Raw genomic sequence first — 20774 nt, 5'->3', positions numbered from 1 at the left:
ATTCCATTTATTCTCACAGTAAACCATTAGGTAGCTGGATGGAAGATATTATTTCACTGGGCAATCCATTATTTAATAAAGTTATTTTTTTACTGTTTCCTTCCTGCAGGTAAATATCTATTTTTCCTCTTTTATTCACATAATCAGAATCTCACAATTATTTAAAATCTGACCAAACCATTTGTTTTTTGTTTTTATCTCAATGGGATAGAGGAGGTGATTTTTACGAGAGATGCTTTTATGCTTTTAGCTTAACGTTCTGTGATTAAGAAGCAAAAAAAAATTTTGCAGAAAAAAGTATTTGAAACCACACCAAGGAAAACAATTTGGCTCTCACTTGTAAAGGATAGAAACATTAACGTTTTGAGGTTAGACTGAGTTCTCTCTGGAGAGGTGGGTTTAATTCTCTTGATCATAGTACTAAGTAGAACCTAGGAGAAGCCAAGGTGATGTCACAATTGTCTTCTAAAAGCCCAGTCCCTTGTAGGTAGATTCCGTGCCCCACCCCCCCGGCCTTCTTAAGTAATGGTACCTAAATATAAGTCCTATAAAGTCAATTGAGTATGATATCAGTCATCCACTTGTCCAAGAGTAAGTACAAGAAACAGACCTTTCTCAATGGGCATTCTGTGGGAGTCAAAAGAAACTATTCCGATACATCAAAAGAATGGTTTAGGATTGCTGGAGCCAATCCACAGTATGCAGCAATGCTTTTAAGAGTTACTTGCCAAGAGAGGGCAAAAACAGAAAACCATTTAAGTCCAACATAGCATGGGCGATCCCAAGAGTGAAGCTGGATTATAGGAAATGGGAAAGCCATGGCTTCATTAGTTTCACAAAAGGCTGCCAAAGAGCCATTTCCCACCAAGGTAATTTGGCTTTTTTTTTCTCTTTTGCCATAGCACTGGGTGGGTTTCACTGATGGGGAAAACGAAAAACGGTTCCTGGCTTTACAACAATGGAAATTTTATATTAGAGCAGCCGGCAAAGAAAAGGAAAAGGTCAAAGAGTACATTCCTCTTGCTGCAACATGTTTTCACCAGTTGAACCTCACCGTTGTGATTAGCAGAGCTTAGACAGCGGATAGCTGGAAGTGGGGAGGGGGGCAGAAAGAGAAGGGAAGTTTTCAAGGGCGTGTCAAAAGAATATTATGTGAAATATTTGCAAAAGTTAACTGGAAGACATTGAACATTGCCTGCTCTTCTGCTGGAACCTCCTCTTTTCATTAGTGGGAGGTGTTCCATTCCTCTGGGTAGAACAGGCTCCTTATTCTCCTTTTGTTCTCCATAGCTACTGAGACATTTATCACTTAAGGCTCTTTACTTTTAGTCATTTTTAACCCACCTAGGAAAGAAGTGGTCTTCCTTGTAAAGCAAGGAAATGGAAGTGTGAGAGTACACTCCCTCTTTTGGAAAATAAATAGGAGAGACTGTATGGGGCAAAAATCATCTCTTTCTTCCTGAACAAAGGATGGAGATGATGGTACAGAAGGTGTTAACTAGAATCTTTGAGATGGTAATGGCAGCATTTCTTGGCCTGTGCTTACCTCAGAATAGTTTTCCTGCACTGTCTGTGGACAGACAACAGCAGCTACCAATGCTTTATCGGTGGTGGTAGTCCCAACACTCCATGCCCTCAGCACTCCTTTCCCCTAAGTTTTGACTCAGCCATCTTAAAGAAGATAGCAGAAATGTGATTAAAAACCCCCTTAGCTTATTCCTATTTCTTCAGGCAGCCTCCAGGAGTGCCTAAGAGCCTGGTGGAGCTATTTGAGCAAGTCACTTCTAAGACTAGACAGATAAGAATCAAAATTCTAAAAGTAGGGTCACTATAACCCATATGAGGTTGAATTAGGAAGAAAACCTTAAAATGGTAATTAGAATGGAAACATACAGTAATATAGATAAGTTGTTTCTCAAGGTGATTATATTTGGTTGTTTTATATTCAAATAAAAATATGATGATACAGAAAAGTGTAAGTCAGGAGACCAACGTGAAATGAGTCTACATATGAGGAGGTTTTAGTGTTTTCATGGTCGGCAGAAATTTCTTCTAGTTTCTGCTTATCAACTTATCTTTTTTTCTCTACTTTTTGTAGAAGAATAATGTGGTATAAAGTTCTGTATTCAAGCCTTCTTATTACTTATCACTACTTTATTTAATCTTATCTTCCATTTATTCTTGAAAACATCCTTTTCCCCCATCCTACTTTCACCACATGGTCTTTGTGTTTCTGTCCAGTGGTTTCTTTTATCAAGAGCACCTTCTCCACCTTCCCTATTCTCTTCCCTACTTCATATTCTATACTCCAATGGTTCAACTCACATCAACTAAAAGCCTGTGATCCTACTCCAGGCTATTCTTACCTTCTTAGCTCTGTATTTATATATCACTTCTATACACTTATACTTCACAATGCCCCACTTCATTAAACACTATCTTATATCATTCTCTAGTTGTTTCACAGATATTTCTTATTTTCCTAAGCTTATAGGATTCTTTCGTGTTCTCCATACTGCTTAACTCATTGTGTTTAGTAAGCACCCAGTCATACCTACTGACTTGACCTGAAACCCTAAAACTGTTGCAGCCAATCATCAGGTCTCCCATTATGATTTTCCAATGACAAATTTGTCATCATTGTCAATGACTAGGTATGGACTTCTATAAAAGTCTTGGGCACTGAATTGCAAGTAAAATAATGACTTACATGTGTACAACTCTGTAGAATGTCTATTCTCTATCAATGGATTTTATCTTTCAAATGAATTTAGGAGTTAATCCACTCACTGTTAGGGAACAGAAGAGTTCACATTGTTTTCCATAACCACTGAGTGAATAATATCAAGAACATCTCTACATTTGATTGAAACACAAATAAAAGTTAGGTAGGCAGAATGTAATTACTGAAACTGGAGTATGGCCAGGAAACTTGGGAGAACACTCCCAATTCCTCCTAAAGATTCCACGGATAACCATGACTGGTCAGAATCTCCATTTCCATGTGCCATCTTAAACACAGTCCCTCTTTTAGCCCTGGGCCTCTAGCAAAATAAGGCCACTCAAGCAGTAAGATTCACAGGGGGAAAAGTTACATCCACAGGTTCCTAAAGAACAATGTTTAATTTGGTTTTTGTTTATTTTTTGACAAACTTATGTGGTCTACAGGAAATACCCAAAGCAAGTATCACAATGTTTCCAGCAGGAAATGCATCCTGTTTTGCTAACGAGGAAGAATGACCTTTAGTTAAAAAGTCAGGTACTCGTTCTTTTTAACATTAACCAATGCTACAGAAGGATTCAGCTCTTCTTTGGGAAATGTGGAGAATGGTACAGTGTGTATATGTGTATGTCTCATGCAGAATAAGGAGTCAAGAATTAACTCCACCTCTTACTTCTTTTTTCATAAGACCATTTTTCTGAGGCCTTTGGATTATTTTAGGCTCTTTTATATACATGTATGCCAGAAAAACATTATCTTAGTCAACTCTTCCTCACTAATCATGTAAGTGGAAGTAACGATAAAATCTGAATGTGACTTTTTGGTATATTATAACCCTCAACTCCATGTTTCTTCTCCAGATGCAAAAGAAGCAATTAAAACATATAGAGAGACATATAAAAAGTGATAATAAATTCATAAAGATTCATATCTCAGAGTTCTGCAGTTAGGCTGGAACATTACTTGGAAAAAAGATACAACATATCACTAATTCTGAGCCTGTGATGCTGTTTAAGAATAGTAAAGAAAGAAAAACCACTTATATGAGCACTCACTATAACAATCTTTCAAATTCACTTTAGGCTTATTTGTATCAAATTGATGACTAGTTTCTCATTGATTGCTCTGACCCAAAAAACTCTACTTCCTGACAAGCAGCAATAAAATATAACATGGCTAAATTCACTGTTATGCAGTCCTTACTTGTTGAGTTCTAAGACGCTCACACGCTCAGGTGTCCTTAATATTAAATGCTTTGGTATTGATAGTTAAGACATCTCAAAACATACAGCCTCAGATTTCCTTACTTCTGACCAGTCCAAAGCCACCCACTGAGGTGGACATGACTGGTTATTGCAGGGCTCTTTTTCAATAGGCCGGTGTGTTAAACAACCACTGTAGTCCAGTGTCTCCTCCTCAGAAGGTCCGATCTTCCTGATGCAGAGCACTGCCCTTGTGCGCATTCCACCATCACAAGTCTTGCTACACTCCAACCAATCCCCAATGAACCACCTGCAGCAAGAAGTGGAAGAAACACAGACAAGCATTTCCTCAGTGCAGCCAGAGATTTTCAGCTGAGTGAAGGCACTTTCATCAATGGACTACATCCTTTTCCTAGAAGGGCTGACAGGTCAGTGTTGGTTGACGTGACAAATGACAGATGGGAGAACTGCTAAGGAAAAGATAACTCACCGTCAGTTACAGCCTAAAGTATAGTGCATGGGCTTTGGAGCAGGCAGAACCCAGGTTTCAACAAGTAATGCACTATGTGTTTTTAAACCTCTGATTTTTCTCCTTCTTTTTTATTAATTTCTAAAATGAGGATAACAATATCAATCATAAGATTGTCAGGAGGATTAAGTAAGGTAATATATATGAAGCTGTTAAATGTTTAACAACTGGCTCTTCATGGGAGGCAGGGAGTCCTAATTTGTTGTATTTGCCAATTTTTGTGGTATAAATACCTCACCATCACCAATTTCAAGCCACCACCTAAACATACTGACTATGAACAAGAGAAGATGTGCTATTAATACGGTCTCAGGAGCCAGTACTAGCTGGCTTCAGCACACCACTGAAAGCTTCTAACATTGTGTCTGGGATACAACAAACAAGAAACAGTAGCTGTATTATTATTACATTGAGCAGAGTCTCGCACAATCAAGGATTTTCTGCTAAAGGAGTAGAAAAAAGCTAGAGATTTGTTTTCTGATTCTCAGAAATGAACATTAGGCTTTGCAGAAGATAGAATACCTTTACTGTCCTTACAGGGGGAGAGAAGACCAGGTATCCATCTTGAAGATGTGGGAGTCTTTAAAAACCTGCACCAAGAGCAGAGCCCCGAGCCACCTCTGTGAAAACATGGAGTTCCCTTGCTTTGACCCTTTTACTGCTAAAAATAGCTTCTACACAGCTAATGTGAGAAAAAACTGAGATGTTTTAACAAAATGAACATGTCTCACATTTCTAGGTATACTACTCTTTTTTCCTAAGGTCATCAATGAACTTTCATATTTATATACACATATATAATTTCAGGGGGTTTTGGTGTGTGTACTACTTCTGCAGGACTCACTCTCTTAGGCACATTAATTGGTCCAAGGGATGTGACTCATGATCCAAATCAGACCAATGAGAATTTGGCTTTAGAATTTTTACATCTTGACTAGAGCAAAAGGGACCCTTTCCTTTCTGGTCACAAAGATGTATAAAGATATAAGAGCTGTGGGTGGTCATGTTTCCTGTCAAGTGGAATTAGCTGATTTGAAAGAATTCACAGGAGATAGAGTCCTGAGAGTGTTTGAATCCTTGATTTCTAGCCATTCCTCAAGCTAGGTCCATTCTTATCCTTCCCTCAGCTTTGTCATGTAAACCAGTAAATCCTCTTCTGTGCAGAAGCTAGCTGAAGTTGAAGTTATTTCCAACCTGAGTCCTGACTGACACATTATTGTATTTAATTTAATAAATATATGCTGAATACTTACTATATTAAAGGCACTGTGCTTTGTTTTATAGAAGAAGAAAATAAGACCAGTGGTAGGAAAATGGTTCTCCAAAATCATGAAAAGAGCAATGATGGAACTAGGACTAGATACCCATCAATTGCTGTTTCCACTAAATTTCTTTCTTATTTTTTTAAAGATTGGCCCCTGAGCTAATATCTGTTGCCAATCTTTTTTTTTCCCCTTCTTCTTATTCCCAAAGCCCCCCCAGTACATAGTTGTATATTCTAGTTGCAGGTCCTTCCAGTTGTGCTATGTGGGATGCCACCTCAGCATGGCTTGATGAGCCATGCCAGGTCCACACCCAGGATCCAAACTGGCGAACACCAGGCTGCCGAAGCTGAGCGCAGGAACCCAACCGCTCAGCCATGGGACCAGCCCTAAATTTCATTTTTAACACAGCTAAATAGTAGAATCTGGGTTCTGAGCATGAGGTGAGAAGACATTTTCTTTAATCCATGATCATAAATCGTGTAACTATCCTGGATGGATATGCTCATGCCCTTGGGTGGGAGACTACCCAGAGAGAAGAGTATGAAAGCTTAAGAACACATTTTGCACTATTTCCATGAGCTTAGCTCATTGTGCCAGTTTTGTATGGGGAAGATAGTACCTAGTGAAGTCAGAGTACTAATAACCTAAATTTGAGCCTGTACTTAGTCAAATAAGCCATAGTGGCTTTATTCATTATCACTTGTATTATTGTTACTTATAGACGGAAACAAGCATTTAGAAATATTGTAATTAACCAGTTTCTCAAACTTAAAATATGTTCAAAATCTAAAAATTTTCAACCTAAAATTCATTTGAAGAATGATAATTTAATCCTGAAAATCTAACATTAACATTTTTTTTCTAAGTCATTTTCCAGAGGAGATTTAAAGTGATTTTCATAGTCTTTCCATTTTGTTTTCCACAGATGAACATGATCCCAAGTTGTTAGTACCATTTTTGGTAAAGAGGAAAATGTGTACTGAGAATAATAACTTGCATGCCGGCCATAGTGAAACTCTGATTCAATTCACAACAGTGATTTCATCACCAAGATTAGGGGATAAAACAGAAATGTGTATAACTCAGCCACAAAAAGTTCAGTCATACCACCTCCAGCCATGATCTCATTAGGTCTCATAATGTGAGAGGGATGGAGGCCTTCAAATTAAACACAGGTGCCCAGAGTAACAGCCGTGACTCAGGACGTGTTGCGGCTCTTTGCTGCTTGAGGTCAGGGCCACCTCCCACCTTGTTATTCTCCATCATCTCTTTTATAACCAACCATCTCTTAGCTTAGATGCATCACTCTAGCATTTAACTTGGAATGTATGAAAGTAAAAGTATTACCCACCCTCCCAATTTCCCTTCTGACTTTAAGTCTGATTTCAGGCTTCACATTCAGTCCCTGTTGCATCTTTATTGCTTACCAAATCATCTCTTCCCACATCTCTCTAAAGGATTAAATCACACCCTAATTATTTAAATAGTTCTTGCAATTTTACCACAGCATCTACTTGTCTCAGTTTCTCCACTCTCCCGTCCAGTTTAAGACATACTGCTCCCTTCACCTTCATTCTCCATGTATTTGACCCTCTGATGACATTCTCCTTATTTCTAGTTTTTCCTCCAAGTTTGGTCATGAAAACATGAACAGAAAAATTCTCTCTGGGAATATCAATTGCTGAATAATTATAGTCTGAACAATACTGGGGCTGTTTCTTTCTGAACTCTTCCTATCACCCAGTGATCAAATTGTCTTACATCCTAACACATGCCTTCATGTCCATTAGATGCTAACAATTAGTGAGATTAATGTTTGAGTGTCTGAGATGAGTGGCTTGGTGCAGCCTATGTAATCTGATCTACAGTATCTATACATTAATAGAACAAAAAATAACATTATCAGGGGAGGGTATAAAAGAGACACTATAAAAAATTTTGCCCCAACCTACGTTAACCAGAATATTTTTGAAGAAAGAACCCATCATAAAACCAGAATATTATTTTTCCTTTCTAACTTAAAGGAAAATGGAAAAGCATATGAAAATAAACTGATACAGTAGTCCCCTCTTATCTTGGGATACATTCCAAGACCCCCGGTGGATGCCTGAAACTGTGGATAGTACTGAACACTATACATGCTATGTTCTCTTCCATTAAAGGAAGCACTTTATGGCTTCTTTTTGGCATATCTGAATTGCCAGCATCACCACTCTTGCACTTTGGGGCCATTATTAAGTAAAATAAGGGTAATCTGAACAGAAGCACTGTGATACCACAACAGACAATCTGATAACTGAAATGGCTACTAAGTGACTAATGGGCAGGTAATGTGTGCAGCGTGGATATGCTGGACAAAGGGATGATTCACATACCAGGAGGGAAGAAGCAGGATGGCGCGAGATTTCATCATGCAACTCAGAATGGTGTGCAATTTAAAACTTAAGAATCATTTATTTCTGGAATTTCCACTTAATATTTTCAGATCTTGGTTGACAGCGGGTAGCTGAAACCGCAGAAAGTAAAACCGCAGGAAAGGGGGGAGTGCTGTATTAGATATTTGGATTAAAAAAGAGAGAGAGATTTCCCAGCCTCTGTCCTAGAGTCAAAGGTCTAATTATCAACTCTTTTTATAAACACAATATAGCCAAATAAAAAAAGTCTTCAGAATTTGACAATAGTATGTTTACTCAAAGAGAGATTCAAGAATGTAATGTATTAAATATTTAGATACTAAAACTTTCCTAGCTTTTAAAATAGACTTTAGAAAAATTTCCAGAACAAAAAGTTGGTAAAAAAAAAAAAAAGAAAATGTGCTAATTCTTCAGCTAATTGGAAAGTAAAACTAATATCAAGCAGAAACCTCTATGTCCTAAACATTCCATAGTTGATATTTTTTCTAAATTTTTAAAAATTAATGTAATAAACATCTCTGAAATTATGGCAGTTGAGAATGTGTCAATGAAACAAGCAAAATTGGAAATATTAAAGTGCCACCAGATGTTTGATTTGTACCTTACAAAGGTAGTGATGTCTGGTATACAGGCATAACCTCATTTTATTGTGCTTCACTTTATTGTACTTCACAGATATTGCGCGGTCTTCTCAAAAATTAAGGTTCATGTTAACCCTGAACCAAGCAAGTCTGTTGGTGCCATTTTTCCAACAGCATTTGCTCACTTTATATCTCTGTGTCACATCTTGGTAATTCTTGCAACATTTCAAACTTTTTCATTATTATTACATTTGTTATGGTGATCTGTGATCTTTGATGTTACTACTGTAATTGTTTTGGGGCATCACAAACTGTGCCCATATAAGACAGCAAACAATGGATAAATGTTGTGTGTGTTCTGACTGATCCACTGACTGGCCATTCCCTGTCTCTCTCCCTCTCCTTGCGCCTCCTTATTCCCTGAGACACAACAATATTGAAATTAGACCAAGTAATAACCCTACAATGGTCTCTAAGTGTTCATATGAAAGAACTAGTTGCATGTCTCTCGCTTTAAATCAAAATCATAAGCTTAGTGAGGAAGGCATTTAGAAAGCCCAGATAAGCTGAAAGCTAGGCCTCTTGAGCCAAAGGATTAGCCAAGTTGTGAATGCAAAGGCAAAGTTCTTGAAGGAAATCAAAAGTCCTACTCCAGTGAATACTCAAATGATAAGAAAGCCAAACAGAACCAGCCCTGATGGCCTAGAGGCTAAAGTTTGGCGTACTTCACTTTGGCGGCCCGGGTTTGGTTCCCAGGTCTGGTAACACACCACTTGTCTGTAAGTAGCCATACTGTGGCAGAGGATCACATAGAAGAAGTAGAAGAACTTACAACTATACACAACTATGTACTGGGGCTTTGGGTGGGTGGGAAAGAAAGAAAAAGAGGAAGATTGGCAACAGATGTTAGCTTAGGGTGAATCTTCCTCTGCAAAAAAAAAAAAAGAAAAAAAAGAAAAAAGAGCCAAATAGCCTTATTGCTGATATGGAGAAAGTTTTAATGGTCTGGATAGAACGTCAAACTAGCCACAACACTCCCTTAAGCCAAAGACTAATAATCCAGAGCAAGGTCCTAACTCTCTTCAATTCTGTGAAGGCTGAGGGAGGTGAGGAAGCTGCAGAAGAAAAGTTTGAAGCTGGCAGAGGCTGCTTCATGAGGTTTAAGTAAAGACACCATCTTTGTAACACAAAAGTACAAGGTGAAGCAGCAAGTTCTGACGTAGAAGCTACAGCAAGTTATCCAGAAGATCTAAGATAATTAATGAAGCTGGCTACACTAAACAACAGATTTTCAACGTAGATGAAACAGCCTTCTATGGGAAGAAGATGCCATCTAGGACTTTCATAACTAAAGAGGAGAGGTCAATGCCTGGCTTCAAAGCTTCAAAGGAGACGAAAGGATTCACCATTCTAGATACCATTAAGAACATTTGTGATTGATGGAAAGAGGTCAAAATGTCAACATTAACAGGAGTTTGGAAGAAGTTGATTCCAACCCTTATGAATGACTTCGAGAGGTTCAAGACTGCAGTGGAGGAAGTAACTGCAGATGTGGCGGATACAGCAAGAGAACTAGAACGAGAAGTGGGGCCTGAAGACGTGGCTGAATTGCTGAATCTCAGGATAAAATTTAAACAGATGAGGAGTTGCTTCTTATAAGTGAGCAAAGAAAGTGGTTTCTTGAGATGAAATCCACTTCTGGTGAAGATGCTGTGAAGACTGTTGAAATGACAGCATAGGATTTAGAATGTTACATAAACTCAGTTGATAAAGCAGCGGTGGGTTTGAGAGGATTGACTCCAATTTTGAGAGCAGTTCTACTGTGGGTAAAATGCCAGCAAACAGCATCACATGCTATAGAAAAATCATTCATGAAAGGAAGATTCAACCGATGCAGCAACCTTTACTGTTGTCTTATTTTAAGAAATCGCGACAGCCACCCCAACCTTCAGCAACCACCACCCTGATCAGTCGGCAGCCATCAACAGTGAGGCAAGACCCTCCGTCAGCAAAAGGATTACAACTTGCTGAAGGGTCTGTATGGTTAGAGCATTTTTTAGCAATAAAGTATTTTTTAATTTAGGAATGTAAATTTTTTTTTAGACATAATGCTACTGCACACTTCTTAGACTACAGTTTGGTGGAAACATAGCATTTATAGGCACTGGGAAACCAAAAAGTTTGTGTGATTCGCTTTATTGCGATATTTGCTTTATTGTGGTGGTCTGGAGCTGAAGCTGCAATATCTCCGAGGTGTGCCTGTAATGGGAAAAGCATCACCAGAGATTAGCATACCCTCATCTCTAAAACGATGGGAGTTGGCCTACATGATCTCTATGATTCTTTCCAGGTCTTAAATTTTGGAGTTTTATAGAGGACTCTGATGAATCTTTCTCTAAACTTAAAATAACAGATTATAGTTGTCCATGGGTGGGGTGCAGTGACTCAAAATAATTGTTAAGCATTTTATCATAAAAGATACCATTAAATAAAACCTAGCACCTGGGTAATAATCTCTCCCCAGTCTGAGCATCCTGTGCAATTTTGCTTATAACTCTCTTATTATATTTAACATGTTTTGCCTTGTACTATAATTATTTTTTAATGTATTTACCAAATTAGATTGCCTTTAGGAAAAGGAACCGTTTCTCCCAAAGCACATTGCCTTCCGCACTGCGGTTGCTTAAAAAACGTTGCTTCGGTTTTTGGTCACAGTTTTATCACAATGTTTGGTGCTCTATTGTTCTCACTTTTCTGATTTTCACAAATTTAAAAACCACAGTATCATACAGGAATAACACCTGTATCCAAGGATACTTCAATGAGGTCATATATAAAAATATTCTTGCTATTACACAGCATGGTCAAAACTGAACTCTTGGCCTTTCTCTTCAGATTCCAAGTCAGCATTACTTTTTTTTCTCATGGTGGGGCACCAGCTTCCTATCAGTCATGTTCTTTAATATCAACTCCTCCCTTTTCCTTTTGTCAATTTTTTTTATTTTTAGGAAGATTAGCCCTGAGCCAACTAGTGCCAATCCTCCTCTTTTTGCTGAGGAAGACTGGCTCTGAGCTAATGTCCATGCCCATCTTCCTCTACTTTATACGCGGGACGCCTGCCACAGCATGGCTTGACAAGCGGTGCGTTGGTTCTCACCCGGGATCCGAACCAGTGAACTCCAGGCCGCAGAAGCGGAATGTGAGAACTTAACCACTGTGCCACCGGGCCAGCCCCCTCCTTTTGTCAATTATTTAACGCTATGTCGTGAATCCCACCATTTTCACTCAATTTCTCTAGAATTCTTGTTTTTTCCCCTCTCCCAATCTTGACTTCTATACTCTTTCTCATAAAAGAGCTGTTGCTCGGAGCACACTAATTTTTCCCAGCAAGCTTTCCTCTGTCCTTTCAAGGTCTTCCAAATAAACATTTTTTATTATTATTACTCTACCAAAGACTCTTTTGTCTATTCTTCCTACTCCCTTCTCATTTTCTTTATACAAGACATGGATAAATCTTACCACCCTCTATTCCTCCATACTCTACTTATAAAGTCTCCCATATGACTAAAAGACATTCAAAATACTTTATTATTTGAAAAGATACATTCTGATAAAAAAATACCATTTCAGATTTTAAATTAATGGTATTAGGAAAACAATAATATTTGAAAATAAATATATGGACCAGTCCAGTGGTGTTGTGGTTAAGTTTGCATGCTCTGCTATGGTGGCCTGTGGTTCAAGGCTTAGGATCATGGGTGTGGCCCTTCACACCACTCATCAGGCTGTGCTGTGGCAGCGCCCCACATGCAAAATAGAGGAAGATTGGCATGGATATATGCTCGGGGCCAATCTTCCTCAAGCAAAAAAAAAACAAAAAAAAGAGGAAGATTGTAACAGGTGTTAGCTCAGGGCCAATCTTCCTCACACACACAAAAAGAAAATAAATAGATCCTTTCCTCAAAGCAGGCAAATATATTTCAGATAGATTAAAGTTTACACTGAAAAAAAGAAACTTGGAAAGTATAGTCTTAGAGTGGGTAAGGCCTTTCTAAAAATTATACCAATGAAAGAAATAAAAGTTCGATAGTTTTCCTATATAATATTTTAAAACTTTTATAAGTAAAAATAGATCATAATACCATAAATAATATGGAAAAATATGACAAACTAGGAAAGAGTACTTGGAACACAGGTAAAAGAGTTAATATCCATAATACATTAAGAGTTCATACAAATCAATAACAAAATGATAAACACTTCAGCAGAAAAATGGGACAGGCCATGAAGAGGAAAAGCAAAAAAGAAATAATACAAAGGCCCATTGAACCTAATTTCTCAATGTTGGTCTCATTTGCAATCCCAGAAATACAAAATAAAACAACAATCAGATATCAAGGCTTTTTTCTCTATAAAATAGTCAAAGATTGTTTTCAAAATAATACTACTCAGTGTCATGCAGTTCAGGGAAATGACATTCTTATATACTGTTAGTGGAGTATACATTCATACATTCTTTCTGAAGAAAAATTTAAGAATGCGTTTCAAAGACTAAAATATATTTCCATTTGAACCAGAAATTCTATTCCTACTCGTTTAGTATAAGGGCATAATTATGGAGAACACGTTTTAGTAGCAAAAATGGTTACTGCTGTGGTATTGTAAGGGATCAAAAGCTAGAACACAGCCAAAATTGTTCGACAGTGGAAAACCAACTTAAACAAACAATGATATATCTACTAAATGTTGTAGAAGATATTTAACGTTCAAAATATGTTGAGAACTGACTGCAAAGCATCATAAATAATATAATGCCATTTTGTTATATACACATGCCTATGTAGACATAGGAAAAAAACTGGAAATATATACATCAAAATATTAATAGTGGTATTAAAATATTACAGGCATTTTTAATCTTCCTCTTTTTACGTATCTGCATTTAAAAAAATTTTATGCTTTAATATGTATTACAAAAAACAAATACAATTATCACATCATAATCTGAAAAAACGTATCTCCTTTCCTTTCTTCCACACTCAGTGTTATTGAATTGAGTATTTTCCTGTGATTTTTTTAATACAAATGTCTATGGAGAATCTTATTATATACAATAACTATTCTAAAGAATTGAGATTTCCTTTTTCATAGTCTGAATTCAAAGGAATAAAGAATAAATTAAAAAGGAGCTAAGAATAAAATGGAGCAATAAAGAGTAATATTTTAAATATATATCTTTAGCTCTTTCCAAAAAAGAAAAGTCAGACTAAATTTTATTTCTAATATTCTCTTTACTTTTCTTCTTCAAATTCCATTCTTTTACCTCCAAACTTTTAAAAAAATAATAAATAATGTTTTATTTCAGAATTACAAAAGGAAAGGAGACAGGAAACAATTTTAATCATTTATGTTAATTCAAATATGTCAATAATCCTTAAACTGTTTAAAAAAAGCCTCCAATGTAATACTCAAGCTCAAAATATATGGGATGCAATGACCTACCATTGAAAGCTCCATGGACCTTCAAATAGTGTTTAAGCTTAAACAAATAAAAAAGCTGAGGCCAAAGTAGAACAGGTGTGACCAGGCCCTCTCAGATGCCTTACATGGCTGATCAAATGCCAAACATAATACTTAAAATCCGGAGTGTCAGGGAATTAACTTGATGAGTTGAGACACACAATTATATGAAAATATGTTGAAGTTATTGGAAACACGGGAAGGAACAAAATTAGCCTATGGTTTTTGAGCTTCACTTTGTTTTATATAGTTTTTCAGTTTCTCTTGAGTTAAATATATAAAAATAATTGGCACAAAGGAGGAAAATTAAAAAATTAAACATTTTGTCTTTATAATACATATCATAGATCATATTTCTATACTTTCCCATGTCTGAATTTTAAGGAATTAGTTACATGGTGATCACATTTTGAAAAGAAGAGACATGAAATTTTAAAAATCTTAGAATAAAAATTTCTTGTCCTAAATGTTTTCAAGAGATTAGTAGTGAATATTTCCCTTTAAGCTTCAAATATTCTGGCAGACACTGACTCTGGATAATGAAAGTTCAGAAGGCATTACTGTGTTGGAAGAATTATTAAGAAATGCCCCTTGCTTTAACCATATTAGGGAGCTGATTTCTTTATCCTTTGTAAGTCCCAGGTTTTTGTGTCTCCACTGCAGTCATTTTCAGAAAAAGGGATTGCTTCATTATACAGCTTTTCTCTCCAGTTCTAGAGAGCTTGGGATATGTTTATTCTTTTTCCTTATCAATTTCATGTTGGGATAATTAGTTAACCAGGGAGATAATGGTTACTCTGATTTCTCAAACAAGAATAAAATGCCATTTACACATGTTCTGTTTTGCAGTTGCCAATCAGGCAAAATCCCTACAAAGATCAATATTTTCATGATCAACTCAGAATCTTTGTCTTTTTTCACATAATCATTGCCTTTTGCTCAATCAAGAAATCTTCCTGTTCTTACAGATTATAAAGTATGGCTCACTGACACCAGGTCTCATATTTTTAAATTTTTATTTTTTTAAAGTCATCATTAAGATGAATGGGCTCTCTCCTGTGCCTCCCTTTACAGTGAGCTTAATTGTTGCATTAATCAACTGACAGAGACTGAAGTATACCTCTACGCTATGGCTAACTGTCAAAAGACAGGATGCCTTAGGATGACAGAACTTAAAACTGGGCCAGCAAATTAAAGCAGTGATATTCCACTGCAAAATATTTCTAAGCCATTTTGAAAGTCTTTAGGCCTTTAGGATATTTATCCTAAATATCTGGAATAGATAGGACTGCACACCAATCTACCGTATTTTATTGAATCAAAGATACCATTATTTTATGTACCATTAAGAAAGAAAAAAATAATGCTGATATTATTGCAAGACACTATCAACTGCAAGATGAATCTCAATTTCAGAGATATTAAAATGTGAAGAGATATGTACCTCAGAATTGATGAAATATGATAACTTCCAGTACTGTGTCAGGATCAACTCCTGAAGTTCCTGCCTTAAAGCAGTTAATAACTGAAAACTATGAATAAATAGAAATTTTTGCTCAGTGAAAGGGGCATCAAAATTCCACCCTCTGTGACATTTTATCCCCTTTTCTCAGTCTAATTTATTCCTATCATATGACTGTATGTTTCCAAATATGACTATCTAATGTTTTCTCTTTGCACTTGAAGAAAATAATTCTCACTTCTTCCTCTTACTTACTCAGGAGGGCAGGGCTCAGCGTTGCAGGCTCTGTGATTTTCAGGTGGCTTACTGTCAGGGTCACAGTAATTGTTCTGGACAATGGAGTTGTCATCCAACCTTTTACAGACCACCTCCTGTCTTTGGACACCTTGAGAAAAGGAGGATAGCATTAATCAAAGAGTCGTTTACCTTCCAATAAGTTAGGTATGCATAGTTTTCTTCTGTGGGAAATCAACCTCACTGGATCGCTGCAGTCTTATCTGTTCCAGAAACATTTGACTGCTTCTCTAAAAGGAGAGAAGTCCTGGTCATTACACTGCAATTGTAGGCAAAATTATTGTTCTCATATTAGAAACATAACTGTTTCAACTTCAGAAAAGAAATTATTGGTAATTTTAAACAATTAGTTTTCCCACTTGTATTTTCTCCTTCGTGCTTTCCTTAAAAAAAAAGCCAAACTTCATTTTCCCAAAATATTATCAGATAAAATGTATGAATATACATTTCAGTGCAAAACAATGGTTGTATATCTATTTGAAAATAAAACAATTGGGATAAATTCACTTTTTGATATTTTGTAGGACAAACTCCATCAATTTAGTCTTTGGTATGAACACATCACATTCACATATTTCATTTTTTTCTTCCATTTATAGATTTATTTCTCTAAAAGCCCATAATGTCTACAATGTAGAGATTGTAGTAGGCCTCTTGTGGACTGCAACCCATTAGTCTGTTTGCTTTAACAGAGTTGGCCCCTGATAATTACACCATTGTCAAACAGATATATATATTCCATCAAATATTAACTTACAAAGTTCTTATCTCATTCTTAAAAATTGGTCTATGTGACCTGTTTGCCAGAGCTAAAAATATTCTCATTATAAAATTTGTAAAAATATAAATATATATATTTTATTTATTGGCAAAGATATCCACCACAACTCGCTCACATTTCACAAAATACAAAGACACACACAAACACACTCTTAATCGTAAACACCCTGGTGAATAGACTTTATGCAGACCCATGATCTCTTTAGTGTCAAGGAATCAAAAGAAGCAAAGACAGGTATATTAAGGTATCAGAGAAAAAGTCAAACTACAAGACAATGTTATCTGTTTCAGATCATATGGAGGTAGCAGGTTATTTCTGGAATCGGAAATAAAAGCACAAACTAAACTATCCCCTACTCACCCACCCCATCTCTGTAACCAGGTAGGCAAAATTACCCAGAAAGAGCATAAAAGCAGCATTAGCAGTATCTGGGAAACCACAGCTTCACACCTAGCTAGTCCCACACAACCTTCAGTTTTGCTCCCCAATCCCCTTTTGTCCCCCCCCCGGTTGCTTTTAACAGCACCCTAAATAAAAGAATTTGATACCAAATTAGGGAAATCACGTGAAACAGGATCATTCAGTGAAGGAAACTGTCTCTGAAAGAGCTACGCACCAAATGCTTCCCCCAGGGTCCCTTTGGAGTCAAGGAATGTTGCAGGGGGGAGTGCCTCAGTCACCATGCTATGCGCACTTTCAACTAAGCCCTTTGAATTAAAGACAGGGAAATCTATTTCCCTGATAGGGAAAACTATTAAGTCTTGTAGATTCCATGATGGTGGAGAGCATCAAAAAAAGTATATTTTATTAGAAGGCTCTTACTGATCTGATCGCCTTCAACAAGTTTTTAGGTTGTCCTAAATGTAGGGGTTTAAAACAGCAAATGACTTACTGGCAAAATGTCAGAGTATGTGTTGTATTCATTCCCTCCCAAGCTCTAAAATAGGCCAAATATCTCAGTTTATCAGACAACAGTTTGGAATTTTTAAACTATTAAACTTTAGATTTTTGAGGGAAGAATGATTCACATCAGGCCTTGCTATGATCCATTCACAGATGTTCCACAATATTCATCAGATATCTCCCCATTGTGTCATAACAGTGGGCAGATAACTAAGTCCATGTGATCCACCTAGACAAAATTCTCTACCATTAGTCATAGGACTCAACTACCAACTGCCACAGAGGCTCAGAATGTCCATCCACCCAGGTTCAATATTTTGTTCCTAACAGGGAAAGCAGGGGATTGTTTTTATAGGTTAGTGTGGTTATTTTTTTTTTTTAAGTCATTCAAATATGATTATACTTGGAGGAGGGAGACTCAAACCATCCACCAACACAAAGGACTTACAACTTTACTCAACTTTTATAAATATGTTTAATAATAAAAAATACATGACTATACTCCCAACAAGAAAGTTGGCATTCAACCTAGTATCTTGATTGTTTTTCAGAGAAGGATAAACATTTTTCAACACTATAAAATAGAACTGACATTGCTTTGTAGCAGTGGCAGAAAGATTAATTCAGTTTCTACAGGTTAAGATACAATTCTACTTCCTTTAAATTAACCCTAGAAATATTTTTTGGTTATAATTACATTAGTTTTTAAAAGTAGCCTTTAATGTAAAAGCAAGTCCTCTGCAATCTGAATCACAGATGAGCTAGTTACTAGAGATGAAATTGATATTTGATTTTAAGATAATTCTAGCCACGTATGTATCTTAAAAAAATTTAGCTACGTGACACGTTAAAAATTTGGAAAATACACAAAACCACAAAGAACAAAATAAAAATTATCCATAATCTCATATCTTTGTTTTGGACTTTTAAGGCTATTTTGCTCTTTGGTGGGATCCAGTAATTAGTTTACAATTACATAGTACACAAACTAAAAAGACCAGCTATATGTGGTTGGCAGGTCATTCATTCTTTCACTCATCCATTCATTCATTCAATAGAGAATAGTTACTAAACACAAGGCACCGTGCTTCTTATGAGATATTGGGCTAAGTGCTAAGAATTACAAATTGACTTAATTTTGGTCATGCCTTGCAAACTTCTTAAAAATTAGGAATTAGGGTATTTTGGAGTTCATTTCAGTTTCGTCATTTCAGAACACTATTTTTTATGGAGTAAAAATTAAAGTCCTTGAATAAACAGCTGAAATTACTCTATGTTTTATGAAGATGTATTTTCCCTTGCATCCATCTTTTATTAATTTTCTTCTAAAATGTTACATTAGACAGTGTGGTATCTCACACTCAAGAACTGACTGTACCGGTAATCTATTCCAAATCTTCCTACAATGTTGAACTATCGTCTTCCAACAGCACGCAAATCTTCCAACTTGTACCCCCACACTTGGCAAGTTTACAGAGTTTTTTTTCTTTTCAAGTCAGTAGCAACAGGATAACTCTCTAAACCAATGCACCCAATTGGACGGAATTTTAAACACATATTTTTGGATTAAAGAAAATGCAGTTTTTAGCTTAGAAAGTAGAAAATACAGATCAACTGGAAATAATCTAAACTAAGTCAACAAGAAAAATGATTGAGTTTAGAATCTTTGTATATGATCAAGCCTATTGTACATAGCTCCTTTTAAAGTAATCTGTAAAACACTGCTAAGAAGTTGATTTAAACCTTGCCGGGAATAATTACATGCAATTACACAAAGCCATTATGCTTTCATATCTAAACACTTATAGTTTATAATCAAAAACATAAAATGTCCACATGACCAGTCAGTATATGCCCAATCAAAAACAAAATTCTAGTGGCTTAGTGTCCATGCTCCCTGGATAAATGCAGAGGTTCTGCATAATTTTTTGGTCAAATTTAAAACCGCACTAACTACATTTTATTCTTAAATACCTAAAGTTACTGGCACGCAAAATCTTTACTTTTTTTAATGCAATCCCTCTTCTATGATTAAAAAAAAATCAATGGTTTCATATTAAGAATTTAAGTACAAGTTGCCATTACCAATACATATTTCCTTTAAACTCTCTAAAATGAGTATCAAAGAATTTTTTTTTGATCAAAACAATTTGATATCAAAGAGTCAAATATGATGGTTCTTAACATGGAAACACAACGCTTACTTTTAGTCTAGAAGTTTACATTTTGTCAGATCTTATATTTAGTTTTCTGCCAATAGTTAAAAATTACAGATGATCTATTTTCCCACCAGAGGTCCCCTTGTCCAATGAAAGGGAGTGCCTAACTTGAATCACTGCTCTAGCTACACATCAAGAAATGGCTTTCAGGATTTTGAAACAGCATATATCACAGGAAAATGATCAAGAAGTCCACCAAGCTGCAAGTGAGTCCCGGATAGAATGCTTCATCCGCTGTGCTTACTCTAGGAGATGGCGATGGTTCAAGTGAAAAACATGGGGTCTTTTGCTCAGCAGCTACAGTCCTAAGAGCAATCCTGAGTGAAGATTCCAGACACAGCTCCTCTTCATTTCCCTGCCTTCTTTTCAATCCCTCCTCTACTCCCCTTGAAGGGGAGTAGCTGCTCAATGCTCTCATGTCCCATCTCTCTCTTCTTTCAGAGAATTAAATAATTTTATAAATTCATTTGTAACAATATTTGGTAATACATTGTTTTTCTCAGGACAGTTTACTATTTTAAAAGTAGAGAGAGGGCACTCAATGCACAGAAATTACCACTTAAATTTCACTTGGAAAGTACTATGTGTTAAACCAAGAAGGATGTGGGGAAGGTTAAAGGCAGGAGAAAGACCTTCTGGGTCTTGGCAAATCTACTCATAAGACCCAGCATTTCAGTCTTAGACCATTCAACTGGTAAGTGAGCAGTCTACAACACATGTGAGGAATCAATAAGGGAAAGAAAGGGAGGTACAAATGTATCCTTAGGATTATATCTACATAATTTAATCTAGTGGCATAAGCACGCCATATCTACCCAAGAAACAGTTTTCTGAAGAAGAAGAGGGGGGAAAATGTTACAAAGTCAGAACTAATACTAAAAA

The 20774-nt window shown here is 36.4% G+C and overlaps 1 protein-coding gene and 1 long non-coding RNA gene across 7 annotated transcripts in view; one reads left to right on the top strand and one right to left on the bottom strand.

Annotated features, from left to right (window-relative positions):
- The window catches only part of ADAMTS6 (ADAM metallopeptidase with thrombospondin type 1 motif 6), a 308400-nt gene that overhangs the window by 22490 nt on the left and 265136 nt on the right, over nt 1-20774 (bottom strand). For 5 of the 6 annotated variants that reach the window (XR_011530545.1, XR_011530546.1, XM_070587433.1 and 2 more), the window contains 2 exons: nt 15951-16080; nt 4030-4234 (listed from right to left, as the gene is read on the bottom strand). Coding sequence is in view for 3 of the 6 variants with exons in the window: in XM_070587433.1 (XP_070443534.1) it covers nt 4030-4234; nt 15951-16080 (335 nt within the window). In the remaining 3 variants the exon portion in view is untranslated. Of the gene's footprint in view, nt 1-3925; nt 4235-15950; nt 16081-20774 lie in introns of all 6 variants that reach the window. The other variant, XR_011530544.1, reaches the window with a different exon arrangement.
- Nucleotides 468-5715, top strand: LOC139077902 (uncharacterized). The gene is made up of 3 exons (XR_011530550.1): nt 468-591; nt 4098-4352; nt 4993-5715. It is a non-coding gene; the product is annotated as an uncharacterized lncRNA (long non-coding RNA).

The sequence above is a fragment of the Equus przewalskii genome, chromosome 20, assembly GCF_037783145.1.
Source record: "Equus przewalskii isolate Varuska chromosome 20, EquPr2, whole genome shotgun sequence".
In the NCBI taxonomy this organism is placed as follows: Eukaryota; Metazoa; Chordata; class Mammalia; order Perissodactyla; family Equidae; genus Equus; species Equus przewalskii.
The sequence above is the reverse complement of the archived record's forward strand: the minus strand, read 5'-3'. Positions and strand labels throughout refer to the sequence as shown.